Source organism: Dendropsophus ebraccatus, chromosome 13, assembly GCF_027789765.1.
Source record: "Dendropsophus ebraccatus isolate aDenEbr1 chromosome 13, aDenEbr1.pat, whole genome shotgun sequence".
Taxonomy (NCBI): Eukaryota; Metazoa; Chordata; class Amphibia; order Anura; family Hylidae; genus Dendropsophus; species Dendropsophus ebraccatus.
In genome coordinates, this window is record NC_091466.1 from 54,987,572 (window position 1) to 55,006,820 (window position 19,249).

A 19,249-nucleotide genomic window follows, 5' to 3' on the forward strand; every position below is an offset into this window, starting at 1 on the left:
AAAATAATCAGATTGCAAAAAAAAAAAAAAAAAACCATTAACAACATTTTTGCTTCATTATGGAGCTCGACAAGGCGACAGAAACTTGTTTTGGCATCTGATGATGCAAATGAGTTTGCTTTGATGTTTTCTACTATATTGGAGTGCTATGGGTATTATGTATGTATGTATGTATGTTATTATATTATATGTCTTATCCACAGATAATAGAAGTAAACACTCGTGGTCATGAGCCACCCTCTACCAAAAAGTTTACTGACCAAAGTCTGATGATACCTCACACCTTTATATTCACTTATCTGTGTTCTTGGTCTTGCTTGTGTTTTATTTCCTACAGCTCTTTGGTTATAGTGTTATGGAGAACATGAACAATACAGATGCATTTAGATTTATTCTCATTGGACTTTCCACCGACCCTTATCTGCAGATCTTTTATTATATATTATTCTTGTTGATGTACATGGCCACTGTATTAGGGAACATTCTCATCATTATAGTGGTAAGGGTTGACACTAGGCTTCGGACACCCATGTACTTTTTCCTCAGTAACTTATCCTTTATTGATCTCTGTTTCTCTTCCACCATTGTGCCTAAACTTCTGATAAATACTTTGGCTGAGGACAAGAGTATCTCCTTCTTAGGATGTGCAACCCAAATGTATTTCCACTTAGCCTTGGGTGGAACAGAGTGTATTATTTTGGCAATTATGGCCTATGATAGATATGTGGCCATTTGTAACCCTTTACGCTATAACAATATTATGAGCATGCGGATCTGTATTCAGCTGGCTGTCGGGACTTGGTGTGCAAATTTTCTGAACTCAGTATCCCATGCCTTCTTTACTTTTCATTTGCCATTCTGTAGGACGCAACATGTTGACCATTATTTCTGTGAGATGCCTCCTCTCTTTCGCTTGTCTTGTAAAGACACTTTAATGAATGAAATAGCAGTATATGTTTCTGGTGGACTAGTTGCTCTCCTTGCGTTTGTACTGACAATCATGTCTTATGTCCAAATCATCTCCACCATCCTGAAGATTCGGTCAACCACAGGGAGACACAAGGCTTTCTCCACTTGTGGCTCCCACCTTACAGTGGTCTTCCTTTATTACGGCACCATTGTCTTTATATACATGCGTCCTCGGAACAGTTATTCACCTGAGAGAGATAGGGCAGTGTCTATCCTGTATACAGTGGTAACTCCGATGGTGAATCCCATCATCTATAGCATAAGGAACAAGGAGGTGAAAGGAAGTCTAAAGAAGTTACTAACACCAAAGACTAATTTGTAATTGTGTTATTTGTGGCAAGTGTTTAAAATATAGCCAACCCCCCCCCCCCCCCCCCCCCCAACCTGATGCTGAGACCTCTGGTGAACTCTCAGCATGTTTGAATGTTGCTGGTATTGTTATATCACCATTTTATTTTTGTGTGTTGAATTCACTGTTGGAAAATGTTTTACATTTACTGCTATATGGTACTACCACATTACCTTAAAAACACATATTGGTTTTGTATTATTTAATTAGTTATATTAATGTGTTAGTAGCTAACTACTTTATTTGTTGGTTAAGGTGTTTAAAATCTCTACACTGGATTTTAAAGGAATAGTCAGTCGTTAATGTTGACATTAAAGTGTGAAGTATTTTGTGCCCAGGAGACTCATTTCCTTGGAAAATATATGTCCCGTATCAACCATAAACGGTTTCCCCATATAAAACTTCTGTAAAGCTCTGATCTCCTAAATTAAAGACCTTAGAAATCAAACCCCCCAACAAATTTCTAACACCTTTGCGGAATATTATAGTTCTCTCTTTAATTTATATAATCACCTCTCTACTATCCAACCAACAGCCCAAAACAAAAACAGTTTCAGGAGCCGACCGTCATGTTCGGCTCCCAGCACCACTGGAGCTTACGAAAGGCCTCCCACAAGTGTATGCCGAAGCGTACACCAGAGCGTATGGCCGATTGCAAGGAGCGCCAACGGTGCCCCTTATGACTGGCTTGGCCAGTTGCTAGGGAGGGGATGGCATTGCATTTGTTGTTGCAGTGGCCGATCGGCAGTCAGCTTTGCATAGAGGTCTGGGGCTGGGACTCCAGTATCCATAAATATCCTCCCCTGCGTGCCCCTCCTTGCCTGTGATGGAGCCTCAATACCTGAGCGTCCCTTGACCTAGCGTTTGTATCCTGATTGTATTCCTGGTTTCCTCTTCCTCTGCTGTTTACCCTGTGACGGTTGTGTTTGGTAAGTATTGTCTGCGTAATTTATTACACTCCTTAGGGACGATTGCTTAGTTAACCACTGCCGCCTAGAGCATTTGTGGTAAATGGGCAGGGACAATGGGGCTGGTGCCAGCGCAAGGGCCTTACCTGTGTTGTGTCCTTCTGTCCTACAAACAGAATTTTAAGCAAATTACACCTACCCTCAATATGAAGCCAAGACCTTACCAAATAAAATGCCCCATTTATTAATTTGGAAATTTAAGCAGCAATTGCTAAACCCAAATTTTGTAGTGAATACTACAAAACCTTTATAAATGTACTTGTCCTATAAATGGTGCAAGTGTTTAATCACATACTTAAGACAGGTTCAATACTCCTAGAAATGCTACATGCACTTGTCATTACTCTTCCAAAAGCAGGCAAGACCCCAGAAAACCGGAAAGTTGTCCCTGCTTAACTGCAATATTAAAGTTTATGCTAAGCTAATAGCAAAGAGGTTGAATGACTTGCTACTAACTTTGGTAAAGAATGATCAGGTGGGCTTTGTCAAATGTAGGCAAACAGCAGATGGGACTGGACGCTTCATTAACTTAATAGCACATGTTACAAAGACCCGATGTGCTATTAAGTTAATGGAGCATCTAGCACCTTCTCTGTGTCTCCTTTTTGAAAGCAGAGAAAGTGTTCAATAGGGTCTACTGGGGCACTCTTAATTAAGTTCTGCAAAAATTTGGCTTCAAAGGTCATATACTAACAGTGATCATGTTGCTTTATTCTTGCCCATCAGCTTCAGTGTATTCTTCTGGGTTTTTATCTACTAAATTTTACATCACAAATGGGACTCAAAAATGGTGCCCACTTTCTCCACTTTGCACTCATAATGGAACCCTTAGCTGAAACCATTCGTACTGAACCAAATTATTCGGGTATTCTCATTAATAACATAGATCATCACATTGGCTTATTTGCCGAGGACATTATACTAGCTGTAACTTCCCCCTTTCCTACTATGTCAAGCATAACTAAGACTCTGCAAATGTTTTCCTCTATTTCCTAATATAAGGTTAATAAAAACAAATATTTAATTTTCAAATATGGGTGTTCAGAGCAAAATTGTTAAAGCCCTTAAAAATTAATTTTCATTTAATTGGGTATCAGATTCCTTACCATATCTGGTATTAAGTTATCCTTCCCGTGTTCCGGACCGTTTGAGTCCAACTTCCCCTTATTGATAGACTCCATTCAGAGGAACCTTTTTTTTTTTTCCAAACAAGTTTTATTAAACAGAAAATTATACACCGTGACACAGAGCATGACAACAAAATAAAGGACACGCAGGACCTTGCAATTTCAAGTAACTAAACATAATGCTCTCAAGAAGCTTATAATTTTTTATGAAATTTTGTGCAGAAGACTGCTAAAAAGACCTAATGCACAGAGTGATATAGGAAATGTGTTTAAAAGAAGTTTAGAGACATAAATCTATATTAAAGATAAAAGTAAAACTGAAGAGAGAAAGAGACGGTACAAACCAGCACTGCATATTTATAGAAAAGTAATATATCATAGTGTTAGATGAATAATATTAGTGAGACTATGGCAACACCTGTGTTGTGGGAGAAGAGGAAGAAGAGGCCAGATATCTCTTATAGAAAGTGATCCAAGGAGCCCAAATGGTGAGATATTTCTCGTGGGAGCCGTTTCCCCAGCTGCAAAGCTCTTCAAGACGAGCTATTTGTTGTGTTTTTTCTATCCACTCCGTAAGAGTCGGGGAACAATCATCTCTCCAGTGGAGGGGAATGAGTAATTTTGCAGCTGTCAGCTAAAATGTAGGAAGATTGTTGTGTTTAAGGGTTAATGTAGGGGACGGCACCCATAGGAGGATAAGTGACGGGTCAGGTTGGATGTCACAGCCACATATATCCCGTATGTGCTGTGAGATCATTGACCAAAAATTACTTATGTTCGGGCACGTTAACCAGATATGAGACAGTGTCCCTGAGTGGGCCTTACATCTCCAACAAAGATCACTTTCCAAAACATTCATTTTCTTTAAGAGGTACGGAGTTCTATACCACCTAGTGGCTAACTTATATGAATTCTCCTGTATTTTCACACATCTTGAAAAGCCATGAGAATGTTTAAAAATCTGGGATATCGTAGATTTAGAAAAGGAGAGATTTAGTTATTTTTCCCAGGAGGCTATAAATGATGGTTTACAAGTTGCTTTCTGAATTAATAAGTTCTTATACACCTTTGAGATCAGACCTTTGGGAAAATGTTCTATGTTTAAGTAGCATTCCAGCCATGAAGCTTCTCTAAACTTAGGAAAGGTAGCCAAGAACTTCTGCCATTCTCCTTTGAAAATTTGTTCATACAAAGTATGGGAACCCCCAGGGAGTGTTTCTCCCAACAATGTTTCCAGATCTGGAATATTATCAAAAGATTTTAGATGTGGGTAATAAGGTAAGTGAAGAAGATTATCCCAAGGTGATCCCAGAGGTGTAGGAGAATTGTTTAAATATGCAGGGATGATCCCAATTGGCATGTGCGGTGGGGGATCTTTGGTTGCGTCTTGTAAAAGTAGTTTTGCCAAACATCCAGTGTGCCCTTCAATAATGGTCCTACCCATTTATCTGAATATTTACAGTTCGTCCATAGACAGATTAAATTCTCTTTCCCCAGAATATGTTTCTCAAGGTGTATGTACAGTGGTGATGTCTTTATGGAAGAAAGAGATAACCAACGTGTTAAATGAATTGCTCTATAATACGTTTTTAGATCAGGGAGACTACAGCCTCCAAAGTTTTTATGCTGTCTCATATAGGCGTGTGCGACTCTGGGTCTAGAGTGTTTCCATATGAATTTGGAGCAAATGGATCTCTATTTAGAAAAAAAAAAATAGCGGGAAGTTTGAGTGGGATAGTCTGAAGTAAGTAAAGGGCCTGGGGTAGGATGTATGTTTTAACAATATTCTTCCTGTCTAACCAGGAAACATATGGGATTGTAAGATCATCTAATTGTTTGGAGACCTTAGATAAGAGGGGTTTAAAATTGAGATCATATAAATTATTGAGGTCAGCAGAAACAGAGATGCCCAGATATTTAATAGACCCAGATGGCCACATGAATGGCGCTAGCTTTTGGATCTCTGGTAATTGTGAGCTTGAAAATAGGGTAATAGGGGCCAATAGTGATATTTTATCCTCCTCTGACAATGTGGGGAGATTGACCTTTGTTAAAAACTTCTCTAATAGATTAGTTTTATAATCTGGGTTGGAGGTTTGTTCTGGAGGAAAATTATATAAGTTTTCATAAAAATTACGAAAAGCTTTAGCAATATTTGGAGTGTCAATCACAGTGTTCCCTCCTTCGGTAGTTATTTTATGTATGAAAGATTTATCTTTTCTATGTTTGATCAGGGCAGACATTATTTTAGAACCTTTGTCCCCATGTGCATAATGTTTAAATTTACATCGTTGAAGAGCTTTTGCCGCTTGTACATTTAACACATCTTTAAGTTCTAACCGTAATTTGTGTAATTCATCTCTGACTTGAGCATCTGCTTTTGCTTTACGTTTATTTTTCAATTTTGCAATCTTATTAAGTAAATCAGACATCTTTGCTACTCTAAGTTTTTTGACCCTAGAGCCAATAGCAATCAGTTCCCCCCTAGAGCCAATAGCAATCAGTTGCCTGCGAACTCGTGTTGTTGCTTATATATAACTAAGGAAATATAATGACCTGGAACTTTAACATATTTCCACATATATACTAGTAAATAGAAATAACATATTAGAATAAAGATGCCTAAATGTGGATGTATAACCAACAAATAATTCCTGTAGAGAAAGGAGAGACTATGAAATGTATTAGTCTATTGCATTAACAAATATACGTGCTGCCCAAATCTGTTCAAGTAGGTGAAGGGCGCCCATTTCCAGGAGATTTAGTCTTCTTGTGCATCGACCATTCTTCTCTGGTTGGTAAGGTTGGAAATGGGGTGTGTAGGTGGACAGGAAGCCATGATGGAATGTCCATCCGTGGAATGTTGAGTCGTTCCCATATACCTTCTGTTTCAATAAGTTTTTATTAGCAGGTTTTTCAATAATTTTACAAACGCTGACATAGGCAGATAAATGCACATAAATTGCGTACAATATGCTAAGAAAACAAGCAAAGGCAAATATAGTAGCACATACAACGCTGATTTGTAACAAGCTGGGAAAACACAACAATACCACAAAGAAACATGGGTAGCTGTAGATAGCTGTAGGTACGCATCCCAATATTTAGAGATAGGCTAAGGTTTAGCTGAAGTAGTGAGAAAAAAGAGATAATACTTAGCAATACGCTAACCAATGCAAAGGACAATTATCGGGATGCAAGGCATAGGCTATACATAACAAAGAGCTGTAAAAAATAGCAGATAATAGCTTCACACATATGTGCCGAGACGCTCAAGGGGCATCCACGGCAAAGAAATAACGTGAGGGGTATACAGTCCAGCCTAACAAGGGACCAGAGAGTGTCCAAGCAGATGGAAATTAGTCCAGGTTCCAGGCAGTGAGTAGCCTCTGTCCGTCCTCTACTGTTGTGACATGGTGTTTGGAGTTCTCGTAGTCGATCATCAATTGAGCCGAATTAATCCACTTGTAACGGATATTTTTGGTTCGAAGAGTCTTAGTAAAGGAAGCATAAGATTTACGCGCTCGTAAGGTCTCTGGGGAGAGATCCGTAAATACTTCAATGTCCCGGTATTGCTCAGACACCCTCATACCCTCTCTAGATGATTGCAAAAATGCTGACTTTACATGCATAAAATGAAGTCGCACAACGGTGTCCCTGGGTGATGTAGCAGGAAAATGTTGGGGTTTGGGAATTCTCCTCACCCAGTCCACAGTTGTTTCCCGATTAGGTATGTTAGGTAGGGAGTGTTTAATTAAAGATTGAATAAAGGCTGGCAGCTCCGATGGGGTAACCGATTCTGGAATATTGCGAAATTTAAGATTATTCCTTCTGTTAAAATCCTCTTGTTTCATAATTTTTGCTCTCAATAAGGAAGTCTCCTCCTCCAGCCTCCTGCACGCTTCCGACAAAGCGTTATGTGCCTCGATGGTTTCGCTCAGCTTGAGTTCGGCAAGCAGGGCTCTGTCTTCCACCGCTCTCACCGGGGAAGACAGGGAAGAAAAGAGCCGATCCATACCCATTAGTAAGGAATCCCTGAACGTAATAAGCCAGTCCTTGAGTAGGGGGACCGGTAATGGAGGCATGCAGTCCAATTGCATATCAGTGTCTTTCTGCACCACAAGTAATATCAAAGAAGTCGGAACATATGTCGCTGAATGCAATGGTAGAGAAGGGCAAGGGTGCAGGTCCGGGGATGTTGAAGGAGCATCCGGCGGGGGAGGAGAATCAGTAACAGATGTTATAATGTCCGAGGGGAGCCCATGGTGAAATTCAGGAGCCATCGGGGAAAGAACCCCTGTCTCATTAGCACGCCGCGGTATAGGAGACTCCGGAGCTATAGGTAACGGTGGTACCGCAGGTGGCAAGTCAGAGTCCAGAGTCTCGGGTGCACTCATATCATCTGTAAACAGTACAGAAAGATCCGCAATAGAAGATGAGCATGAAACCGGAGATTCAACGGCTGTTGAGGAAGAAGCAGGCTGCGGAAACTCTTCCGACGGGCAAGATTGATTATGTAACGTATCAGAGAACCCGACATCTGTACTATGGGGATTCAGATGTGCCTTCTTATTTTTTCGGGTTCTCCGTTTGGCCGCGCGGGATGGAGCGCTATCTGTCTCACCAGTCTTTCGATCTCCAACACAGGAGCCAGAAGCAACAAACTCTGCAAGCTAAGTACTTCTATATTGTATTGTGAGCGAGTTTTGGAGCGTGCGAGTTTTTGATCTAAAGTGTGTTTTTGTCTCAAGTGTGGGACTTTAATATTCTGGGACTTTAGATTCGGGGAGTTTTAGAGGAAAACAAATTGTTTATTTGCTTTTGAACACATTGTTTGCTTTTGTTGCTTGTTTGTTTTTTCTTTCTTTATACATAATATCCCCATATAAATGAGCGCCATGTTTGACAATGCGGCCCAATGTACATCTTGTGCGATGTATGCAATCCTTGATCAACCGATCGAGGGTGCATACCATTGTGGGAGATGTGTGCATGTTGCTGGTTTGGAAGCCCAGATCCTGGATCCAAATGAGCAGCTGCAACGATTGAGATGCATTGGCAAACTGGAAAGGGGTCTGCTTCGGACTGAGCAAGCACTCCAAGGGGTAGATGGGGGAGAGTGTGATAGCATGGAGGTACAGGAGGAAGAGGCAGCTAGTTGGGTCACAGTTAGAAAAAGGGGTAGAGGGAAGAGTGTGAGGGAGGCCAGTCCTGATCTGGCACACCCCAACAAGTTTGCCAAATTGGCGGATGAGGGGGATGTTGATTCAGGGGTGGCATTGCTGCAGCAGGACACTGCCTCTGAAAGCCAGGGGGGTGTCTGCTCCAGTAAGGTGGGAAACAGGAGTTCAGGGCAGGCCAGGCAGGTACTGGTAGTGGGGGACTCAATTATTAGGGGGACAGACAGGGCAATCTGTCACAAAGACCGGGATCGTCGAATAGTGTGTTGCCTTCCTGGCGCTCGAGTTCGTCACATCGCGGATCGGGCTGACAGATTACTGGGAGGGGCTGGCGATGACCCAGCAGTCATGGTGCACATTGGCACCAATGATAAAGTTAGAGGTAGGTGGCGGGTCCTTAAAAATGATTTCAGGGACTTAGGCAGGAAGCTTAAAACTAGGACCTCCAAGGTGATATTTTCCGAAATATTACCTGTACCACGAGCCACACCTGAGAGACAGCGGGAGATTAGGGAGGTAAATAAGTGGCTCAAGAGCTGGTGTAGGGTAGAGGGGTTTGGGTTCATGGAGAATTGGGCCGACTTCTCGGTCGGTTACAGGCTCTACGGTAGGGACGGGCTGCATCTCAATGGGGAGGGTGCAGCCGTGCTGGGGAAGAAGATGGCTAAGAGGTTGGAGGAGTGTTTAAACTAGGGACCGGGGGGGGAGGGCAACTACAATATAGTAAGTAAAGACAGAGTAGATGGAGAGCTGGGCCTAGATTATGGAACTGGGGGTGGAGCGGCGGGAGGGGTTAGAATAGTCACTAGTGATAAAAGGAAAGGGAATATGGACAAATATATTAAATGTATGTATACTAATGCTCGAAGCCTCACTAATAAAGCTGAGGAATTAGAACTCATAATGGTTGAAGAGAAATATGATATAGTGGGGATAAGCGAGACATGGCTGGATGAGACCTATGACTGGGCCGTTAATATCCAGGGTTATAGTCTATTCAGAAATGACCGTAAAAATAAGAAAGGGGGAGGGGTCTGTCTATATGTTAAATCATGCCTTAAGCCCATTCTGCGGGAGGATATATGTGATGATAATGTGGAGTCTCTTTGGGTAGAAATAAGGGGAGGGACGAAGAATAATAAAATTCTTATAGGAGTGATTTATAAACCGCCAAGTATAGTGGAAGAATCAGAAAATCTTCTTATAAGACAAATAGATGCGGCAGCGAAGCAGGGGGAAGTCATTATTATGGGGGACTTTAACTACCCAAATATCAACTGGAAAGCAGAAACCTGCAGCTCCAGGAAGGGAAGCGTGTTTTTGGAAATAGTAAAAGATAATTACCTTTCCCAACTAGTAGAGGAACCAACAAGAGGGGGGGCCCTTCTGGACCTGATCTTAACCAATAGGCCCGACAGAATATCAAAAATAGAGGTGGGGGGTCACCTAGGTAATAGTGACCATAACATAGTAAGTTTTCAATTATCCTTCAATAAAATGATTAGCAGAGGGGCTACAAAAACATTAAATTTCAGGAAGGCTAATTTCCAAAAACTAAGAGAGGACCTTGGGAACATAGACTGGGACAATGCCTTCAAAAATAAAAGTACACAAGAGAAATGGGACATATTTAAGAGCATCCTGGGTAAATCGTGTGAACGACACATACCATATGGGAATAAACGTAGTAGAAATAAGAGAAATCCTATGTGGTTAACTTCAGCTGTAAGGGGTGCAATAAATGATAAGAAACAAGCATTCAGACAACTAAAACAAGAAGGTAGTGGGGAAGCATTGAGCAACTATAGACAGAAGAATAGAATGTGTAAAACACAAATAAAAGAAGCAAAAATAGCAACAGAAAGAAGGATAGCCACAGAAAGTAAAACAAATCCCAAAATGTTCTTCACCTATATAAATAACAAAAGACTTAAAACCGAAAATGTTGGTCCCCTCAAAAATAATCTGGGTGTAATGGTGGAGGGGGAAGAGGAAAAGGCCAATCTACTAAATACATTCTTCTCTACTGTATTCACAGAGGAGAATCCCATAACAGACGATATGACTAGGGATAATGTTAATCCTCCCATAAATCTCACCTGCCTAACACAACAAGAAGTGGGGAAACGCCTTATAAATATTAAAATCCATAAGTCACCGGGCCCAGAAGGTATCCATCCTAGAGTTTTGCAAGAATTAAATACTGTGTTAGACAGACCGTTATTCCTATTATTTAAAGATTCTATTACGACAGGGATTCTTCCACAGGACTGGCGCATAGCTAATGTGGTACCAATATTCAAGAAGGGGTCAAGGAGTGATCCTGGAAACTACAGGCCCGTAAGTCTAACATCTATAGTAGGTAAAGTATTTGAGGGGATTGTAAGAGATGCTATACTGGAGTATCTTAATGAAAATAATCTTATGACTCAGCACCAGCATGGATTTATGAGGGATCGGTCCTGTCAGACTAATCTGATCGGCTTCTATGAAGAGGTAAGTTATAGACTGGACCTAGGGGAGGCTGTGGATGTTGTGTATCTGGACTTTTCAAAGGCATTTGATACTGTGCCGCATGAAAGGTTGGTCTACAAAATGAGGATGCTGGGACTCGGGGAAAACGTATGCAAATGGGTAAGTAACTGGTTGTGTGATAGAAAACAGAGGGTGGTCATTGATGGAACATATTCAGATTGGGTTTTAGTTACTAGTGGGGTACCACAGGGGTCAGTGTTGGGTCCACTTCTTTTTAATATTTTTATTAATGATCTTGTAGAGGGGCTACAGAGTAGAATCTCCATTTTTGCAGATGATACTAAACTGGGTAAAGTAATCAGTACAGAGGAGGATAATATCATATTACAGAGGGATTTGGAGAAGCTAGAGGCTTGGACGGAGAAATGGCAAATGAAGTTTAATGTGGATAAATGTAAGGTTATGCATTTGGGCCATAGAAATAATAAGTACAGTTATGTGCTAAATAATAAAACACTGGGTAAAACTACTTCCGAAAAGGACCTGGGGGTATTGGTGGACAGTAAACTCAACTTTAGTGATCAGTGCCAGGCAGCAGCTGCCAAGGCTAATAAAATAATGGGATGCATCAAAAGAGGTATAGATGCTAAAGATGAGAACATAGTTTTGCCTCTTTATAAATCACTGGTCAGACCACACATGGAATACTGTGTACAGTTTTGGGCACCGGTATATAAGAAGGACACAGCTGACCTAGAGCGGGTGCAGAGGAGGGCAACAAAGGTCATTAAGGGAATGGGTGGGTTACAGTACCAGGACAGGTTATCACGCTAGAAAAAAGACGTCTTAGGGGCGATCTGATCACAATGTACAAATATATGAATGGACAGTACAGAGATCTTTGTAGTGGTCTTTTTACTCCTAGGTCTGTAACAATGACAAGGGGGCATCCTCTACGTCTAGAGGAAAGAAGATTTCATCATCAGCATCGACGCGGGTTCTTTATTGTACGAGCGGTAAGACTGTGGAACTCTCTGCCACATGATGTTGTCATGGCTGATTCAGTAAATAAGTTCAAGGGAGGCCTGGATGCTTTTCTTGAAAAATATAATATTACAAGTTATGGGCATTAGATTTCTGGTGATACGTTGATCCGGGGATTGTTCTGGTTGCCATTGCAGTCGGGGGAGGGGGGGGGGGGGGAGTTTCTCCCTGTGGTACGGCGGTTGTCTTCTGCCCCATAGGGGTTTTTCGCCTTCCTGGATCAACACAGTAGGATTTTCCTAGGTTGAACCTGATAGACTCTTGTCTTCTTTCAACCTTATTTACTATGTTACTATGTTACTATGTTAGAAGCTGTGGATGCGGGAGGAGACGGAGGACGCAGTGCTTCAAGTACCTCAGTATACAGGGCCTCCCGCCAGTAATCCATCATAGAGCCGGCGCCATCTTGTTTTCTCCCCGCCGTCGGAAGAGAAGATTGCATCTTTCTCCGAGCTGCCGCCGAGGCTTTTCTTGACGTGGAAGACATCTAGAGGGGTAGAGGGGTCCTTCAGGGGTCTCCAAACCAAAGATGGACAGGAACGGAGCTGTGTAGTCGCCGATAATGTCCCGGAAGGCCGGAGCTCAGGCAGGACACGTCTGGTCTCCTCGAGCGCAGGCCACGCCCCCCCTCCCATATACCTTCTAAATCTTGTGGTTTCCGTATTGCATGCTGCTTCCCGTTGAAGGAGATGAGAAGGCCGAATGGAAATAGCCACCTGAAAGGAATCCTCTTCTCCCTTAGCTTTTCTGTCAGAGGCTTAAGAATTCTTCTTTTAGCTAAGGTACTGGCTTCTAAGTCTTGGAAGAATTAGATTTTAGACCCTTCATATAAGATGTCATCTGTTTCTCTGGAGGCTTTTAGTAGAGCGGCTGTATCGACGTAGCTAAGAAGTCCACAAATAACATCTCGTGGTGGGTCATCATTTGCAGGTTTAGGCCTCAGGGCTCTGTGGATTCTTTCAATAACTATGCTAGAAGCCCTCTCTTCTCCAAGTAGTCCAGAGAATATGGAATTAGCCGTTGAAGGCAGAGACTCATGTGCGATGCTTTCCTGAAGCCCTCTTATACGTATATTTTTTCGGCGGCTTCTATTTTCTTGATCCTCTAACATGAGAAAGGCATCATTAAGATGATCTTGCTGAGTCAGTACATTGTTTTTGGTGGCATCGCTATGTGAAATGATCATTTCTTGATTTGACTCTAATTGCTCAACTCTGCCTCCAATTTGCTTTAAATCTGCTTTAATGTCTTGCAGATCTTGTTTCAGGGGTGCAAGAGCTTGATCCAAGCATTTTCGTAGAAGCACACTGGAGAATTGCAGTACATTTTGGTCTGTTTGCTCAGCCATTTGGTCATAGTCCTCTCCTTCAGACACATGTGCACTTGATGTTTCTGCCATTACGTGTATTTGTGAGGATGAATGACGCTTAGGAGAGGAATATTTAGAATAATTAAGAGGTCTCTTCCTTTATCTTTAGTTTTCATAGTTGTAGCCATTAATAATAATATGTCCAGGTATGCTGTTGAGTTCGCAAGACAATGGAGAAGTGAAAGTTCAGTACATTCCATATTTACTCAATTATGATTTCTGTATATTTTCAGTCAAGGAATGAGTAGCTGTAGTGCAAAGAGGAACCACTAGATGTCAGTGGCGTTACAGTTTCTTGTATTGTATGAGATAAAGCTGTAATGATGAAGGAGACCACCAGATGGCAGTGGTGCTACAGCTTCTTGTATTACAAATGTAGATGCAGCTGAAAAGATTAAATATGGCCAAATACACTCATGTGAATCTTCTAGAAAAAGTTCCAGTATAGTTTGGGGAAGCGGATGTATATCTTTAATAATGGAGCAGTGGACCATGAAATCTGTCCCAGTTTTCCCTGATCCCAGCTGGCCTTATGAATCACAGTGCCTGGTGACAGAGGAGCTCAACCCAGGTAAGCTGCACAGTTATTCTTTTCCTGTATCTCCCAGGGACTGTACCTTATGGCTTATCTCCCAGGCGGTGCATACATTTATGGTGGTCTGTTTGCCTCCTTCACGGCGTCTCGTGCGCCGGCGGTCACTTCCGGTCGGCCTCGGTTCTGTACTTTAGGCCCTGGTCTCTGTTGCTAAGTAGGCCTCAAATCGGAGGTGCATGCGGCGATAAGATTTCGGGCTCACATTGTACCCCTTTACTAGTGCTGCTGCGGTGGGGTGATTTAGAGTCACGCTGGCCACTTGGGGATCCGCAAACTGGCCCAAAAGGTGTATGTTTGCAGGAGCTCAGCACAATGCTTCCTGCTCTGGGCACTGCTAGGCTCCGCCCCCCATTCAGAGGAACCTTTAAAAATATAAATGCCAGGTTCTTTTGTTGGTGGGTAAAGCTACTATTAAAATGCTCATAATTCCCAAAGTATTATGCATATTCAGAAATGTCCTTATTTTCGTGCCCATGACTTTCCTAAAAAAACTACAAACCATCCTAATGAGACATAGAAAAAAGAAAAACAGGCAGTCGTCACTTACTTTGCTTTGCACCAGTAAAAAGTCCAGAGATAGTCAGCTGTGTGAGCAATCAGCAGTGGGTGGTGCACATGTGGCGGCTAAGCAAAGCAAAACAATCTGAACAGGTACTAAAGAGAAAATAAAGCCGCGGCAACTCACCAATCTGCAGAAAAACTTTTCTTCTTTATTGTAGGTACATAATAGTACAAGAAGACATCACAGAGCGGGGGGGGATGGTGGGAGGACGGTCAAACAGGCATGTGTAAGGTAGCGACGATCGTTTCGTGTGAGCTAGTCACACTTCATCTGGCTAACACAGATGAAGACATAGATGAATGAGACATATATGGAGTCATAAACATCATAGGACCAAATACTCTATGTCCCAGTAAACAGAGGTAGAGTTAATTGCCCTTCTAGCTTACAATAGTAGCCCCATTCACACAAAGCAAGAGCGTCAGAATTCCGCCAGCCTCCGCGTCCTAATGACACTCTATGGGAGGCGCGCGATGCATCTCTCAGCGCTGAAGAATGAACATGTTCATTCTTCAGTGCGGAAAGACGCTGATCAATGCGGCGCGCGAGCCTCCCATAGAGTGTCATTAGGACGCGGAGGCTGGCAGCATTCTGCCGATCTTGCTCTGTGTGAATGGGGCCTTATAGGGCAACAATTTTAGAACAACTCAAAGCTCTTTGGCACAATGATACTCAGAAAATTTGGATGGCTATGGAAAGGCATTTTCTCAGCAACCATTAAATTGTCTAAATCTGGGAACAAAACAATACAAGTACCCCACCATCAAAGCGATAATAGAGGTCTGGAAGTCTGCAGTTTTAACCCCTTGAGGACCTGGCCAATTTTTGCGTTTTCGTTTTTTCCTCCTTGTGCTTAAAAGGCCATAGCACTTGCATTTTTCCACCTAGAAACCCACATGAGCCCTTATACTTTGTGCCATTAATTGTACTTTGCAATGGCAGGCTGAATTTTTTCATAAAGTACACTGGAAAACCAGAAAAAAATAAACGTATGGTGAAATTGAACCCCCCCCCCCCCCCCACATTTTGTTTATTTGGGGGGTATTTGTTTTTACGCCATTTGTCCTGGGGTAAAACTGACTTGTTATATATGTTCCTCAAGTTGTTACGATTAAAACGATATGTAACATGTATAACTTTTATATTGATGGCCTGTAAAAAATTCAAACCATTGTTAACAAATATACGTCACTTAAAATCGCTCCATTCCCAGGCTTATAGAGCTTTTATCCTTTGGTCTATGGGGCTGTGTGAGGTGTCATTTTTTGCACCATGATGTTAACTTTCTATCGGTATCTTGATTGCACATATACGACTTTTTGTTCGCTTTTTATTACAATTTTTCTGGATTTGATGCAATGAAAAATGCAATTTTGAACTTTGGGAATTTTTTTTTCCGCGGCGATAGCAAACATGTTTATTTATTTATTTATTTGTTTACTTTTATTTATTACTGTAACACCTGGAGTCGTGGATCCACTGAACCGTCACTAGCGATGGCACTAACCTCACCAGGGAGCGGAGTCTAAGGGGCCGCTGGTTTTCACCAGAGCCCGCCGCAAGGCGGGATGGGCTTGCTGCGGCAGGCGACCCCCAGGTCGCTACCCCTGGCTTGGTTGCTAGTGACAGCAGGCGAGGCGTGGCAGGAGTAGGCGGCAGGTAGTGCAGGCAGAGGTCTGTAGGCGTAACCGCAGGTGGCAGACAGTACTCAGGAAACAACGGGTAAGGCAGCGGACAGGAGCTAGGGACCAGGACAGCGGACAGGAACTGGGAACAGGGACTGAGATCAGGAACAACAGGCGTCTGGGCCACTACGCTATGGGAAACAATGCTATGGGAAGCATGTAGAGGCTCCAACACGAGGGACAGGGCATGCTGGGATTTATAGGGAGTGATTAGTGCAACTTCCAATTAGGGGCGGACTGGCCCTTTAAATCTGAGACAGACGGCGCGCGCCGGCCGGCACAGCGAGACAGGAGCGGGGCGAGGTAAGGCGCCCCCCGGGGCCGAACTAGTAGCAGCGCCGGGTCCCTGCACATGGACCCCGGCGGCTGCATGGGGCAGGGGGAGGTTGCCGCCGCCGCCGTGGCCGTGACAATTACATGGGAAAAGGAGGGTGATTCAAACTTTTGTTAGGGGAGCGGGCTTTTATTGACAACATCACTTTTTTTTTATTTTTAAAGTTATACTCGAAGCCCCCCTGGGGGACTTCTAGTATATACTCACTGATCTCTCATTAACATCTATGCTGTATACTTATACAGCATAGATCAATGAGATCGGCACTCGTTTGCTTTCGGCTGCTGCAGCCGAAAGCATCCAAGTGCCGAGCCGGGATCAGCGCCATTTTGGCGGAGACCCCGGCAGGTAAAAGACACAAAAGACACAAAAGGACAACGTCCCGGGGGGGAGCGATCTCCACCACTAGACACCAGGGATCGGCTGCAGCAAGTAATCGGATGCAGGTGTCAACTTTGACAGCTGCATCTGATTACTTGATTAGCAGGTACGGCGATCGGACCGCTACATGCCGCACCCGGGACCGCGGCGGTTCAGAGCGTGGCCCCGCTCTGAACTCCCTTACCGACCGCAGGGCGTAAATATACTCCCGCGGTCGTTAAGGGGTTAAATAAGAACTACTGGCCTTGCAGCCACCCCAGTGTTAATATAAAAAAAAAAAGATTTTACAACTCAAAGAGGTCGTCCCTTTTTATGGATCTCCTGACAACTTATAGGGTATGGCCATGATGGAAACCCCTTAGGAAGCCATACCCCTTGTATTTATCAAACGAGGTTCTGTGGCAGAAATACCAGGCAGTGGCAGAAATACCAGCAGGGGGTGGAAAAAGCAGCGAAAGAGGTGGTGGTAGTAGAATTTGCAGGAATAGGGTGAGCTGTCAGTAACATCAAGCTGCCATGTGTCGACTAACCAGCTTGCGGTCTTGGAGTGGACTTTACCACTACATAATCACAGAAAAAAAGAAGTTTGGTCAGCTCTCCTAGAACATTATTCAAACTAGGCAGGAGCACGTTGCTATGGCTGAAATTGCAAACACACAAAAACACAGAAAAATGCAACAGCTCACTGCAATGGCAAGATACAGACCCACTACAGATATGAAAATCACTAAAAACAGCCTCCAAACTGCTAAAAAAAAATATGCATAAAAATAATGAGGCTCTTGGTTACCATTTGCAAATAGTGTAGGGGTTGGGCCTACACCTTACTTTGGCCTCTCCATGGCATGTACTATAATACGCCTATGCTCTACGCATGCAGAATCCATCTAATACTGACAAAAGTAATAACCACCTGGGTGGGATCAGGGCCGATTCTAGCTTTTCTGCTGCCTGAGGCGAAAATTAAAATGGCGCCCCCAACCTTCCCTCTTGTTTAGCACCTGACAGCAGCTTTTGTGCAGGCATTAATCGGTAGTCGCTTCCATTTTTCCATGTAAACAGAAATCCATCAGACAACCATCATGAAGTTAAAGGGGTTATCCAGAATTAGAAAAGCACAGCTACTTTCTTAAAGTGACGGTACCACCAGGCCCAGACTGAAGCACTGGAGGCGGCCGACCCACCCTTAGTGGGAGGAAACCCTAGCCCCTCTATGATAGGGTTCCATTGATTCTAATGGAGTCACATCATGGAGGGGCTGGGGTTTCTTCCCATTAAGAGTGGGTCGGCCACCTCCAGAGCTTCAGCCTGGGCCTGGTGGTACCGTCACTTTAAAAAAAATAGCACTATCAATCTGATATCATTGAGCCTATGAAATGGGTGGGACTTCAAGCGGAGGCTGCCTGGTGCAATCTGCTTGAAATCTCCATGCGGATTCTGCAGTGTGAACGTATCCTAAAACTGAGGACAGAAAAGGTGCTGCTTCTGGAAAAAAAAAGTGGCCATGTTTAACTCCTTTAATAGGCCACACAATTGTTTGAGCTTTGTAAAATTTGTATGCCTGTAATGATGTAGTCGCTGCCACACACTGTGCCAACTGAATATAATACTGTCAAATGCTGCGCCTCCAGAACATAATGCAGCCACACATAGTCCCCCCTGAAGAATGCCACATGCTGGACCTTCTAAATGCAATGCTGCCACATACCGTACCCCTTATTATAATAGTGCCACACACAACTCATCCCCTGAACAGTGCCACATGCTGTGCCCCCTACCACATCCCCTAAACATAATAGTGTCACATACTGTGCCCCCTACCACATCCCCTAAACATAATAGTGTCACATACTGTGCCCTCCGGTCAAGTGCTGGAAACATGGCAGCAATGTGACAGACAGTGTCCCATAAGAAGTCATGGCTCCAGTCCCTGGTAACTGACCCCAGTCTGACCTCCCCAGGAATAAGGACACATGGCTTATGGGGCTGCAGGGGGTAACCTGTGTCCAGAACATCAGAGGAGGGAATCTGCTGTTACATCAACCAGTCACTGTGACCTGCTCCCTAACCCCATCACTCCCTGACCCTGTCATTAGCACTAACCGGATCTCAGCCTCAGGAGCAGACACCAGCTGACAGGAGGAGGGCGGCCAGCAGCAGAAGCAGCAGCGTGGTGGTTGAGTAGGGGGGAGGGGGACACCAGCAGTCTGC

The 19,249-nt window shown here is 43.4% G+C and overlaps 1 protein-coding gene across 2 annotated transcripts; it reads left to right on the forward strand.

Annotated features, from left to right (window-relative positions):
- The first annotated feature begins 355 nt into the window (after window positions 1–355).
- LOC138770715 (olfactory receptor-like protein OLF3) lies at window positions 356–5,495 on the forward strand. 2 transcript variants are annotated; one of them, XM_069949899.1, is made up of 2 exons: window positions 356–1,263; window positions 5,453–5,495. In XM_069949899.1, the coding sequence occupies exons 1-2, from the start codon at window positions 356–358 to the stop codon at window positions 5,493–5,495; spliced, it is 951 nt and encodes a 316-aa protein (XP_069806000.1). The 2 variants fall into 2 exon arrangements, with proteins under 2 accessions (XP_069806000.1, XP_069806001.1); XM_069949900.1 differs by lacking the exon at window positions 5,453–5,495 and having other exon boundaries at window positions 356–1,291.
- The last annotated feature ends 13,754 nt before the right edge of the window (window positions 5,496–19,249 follow it).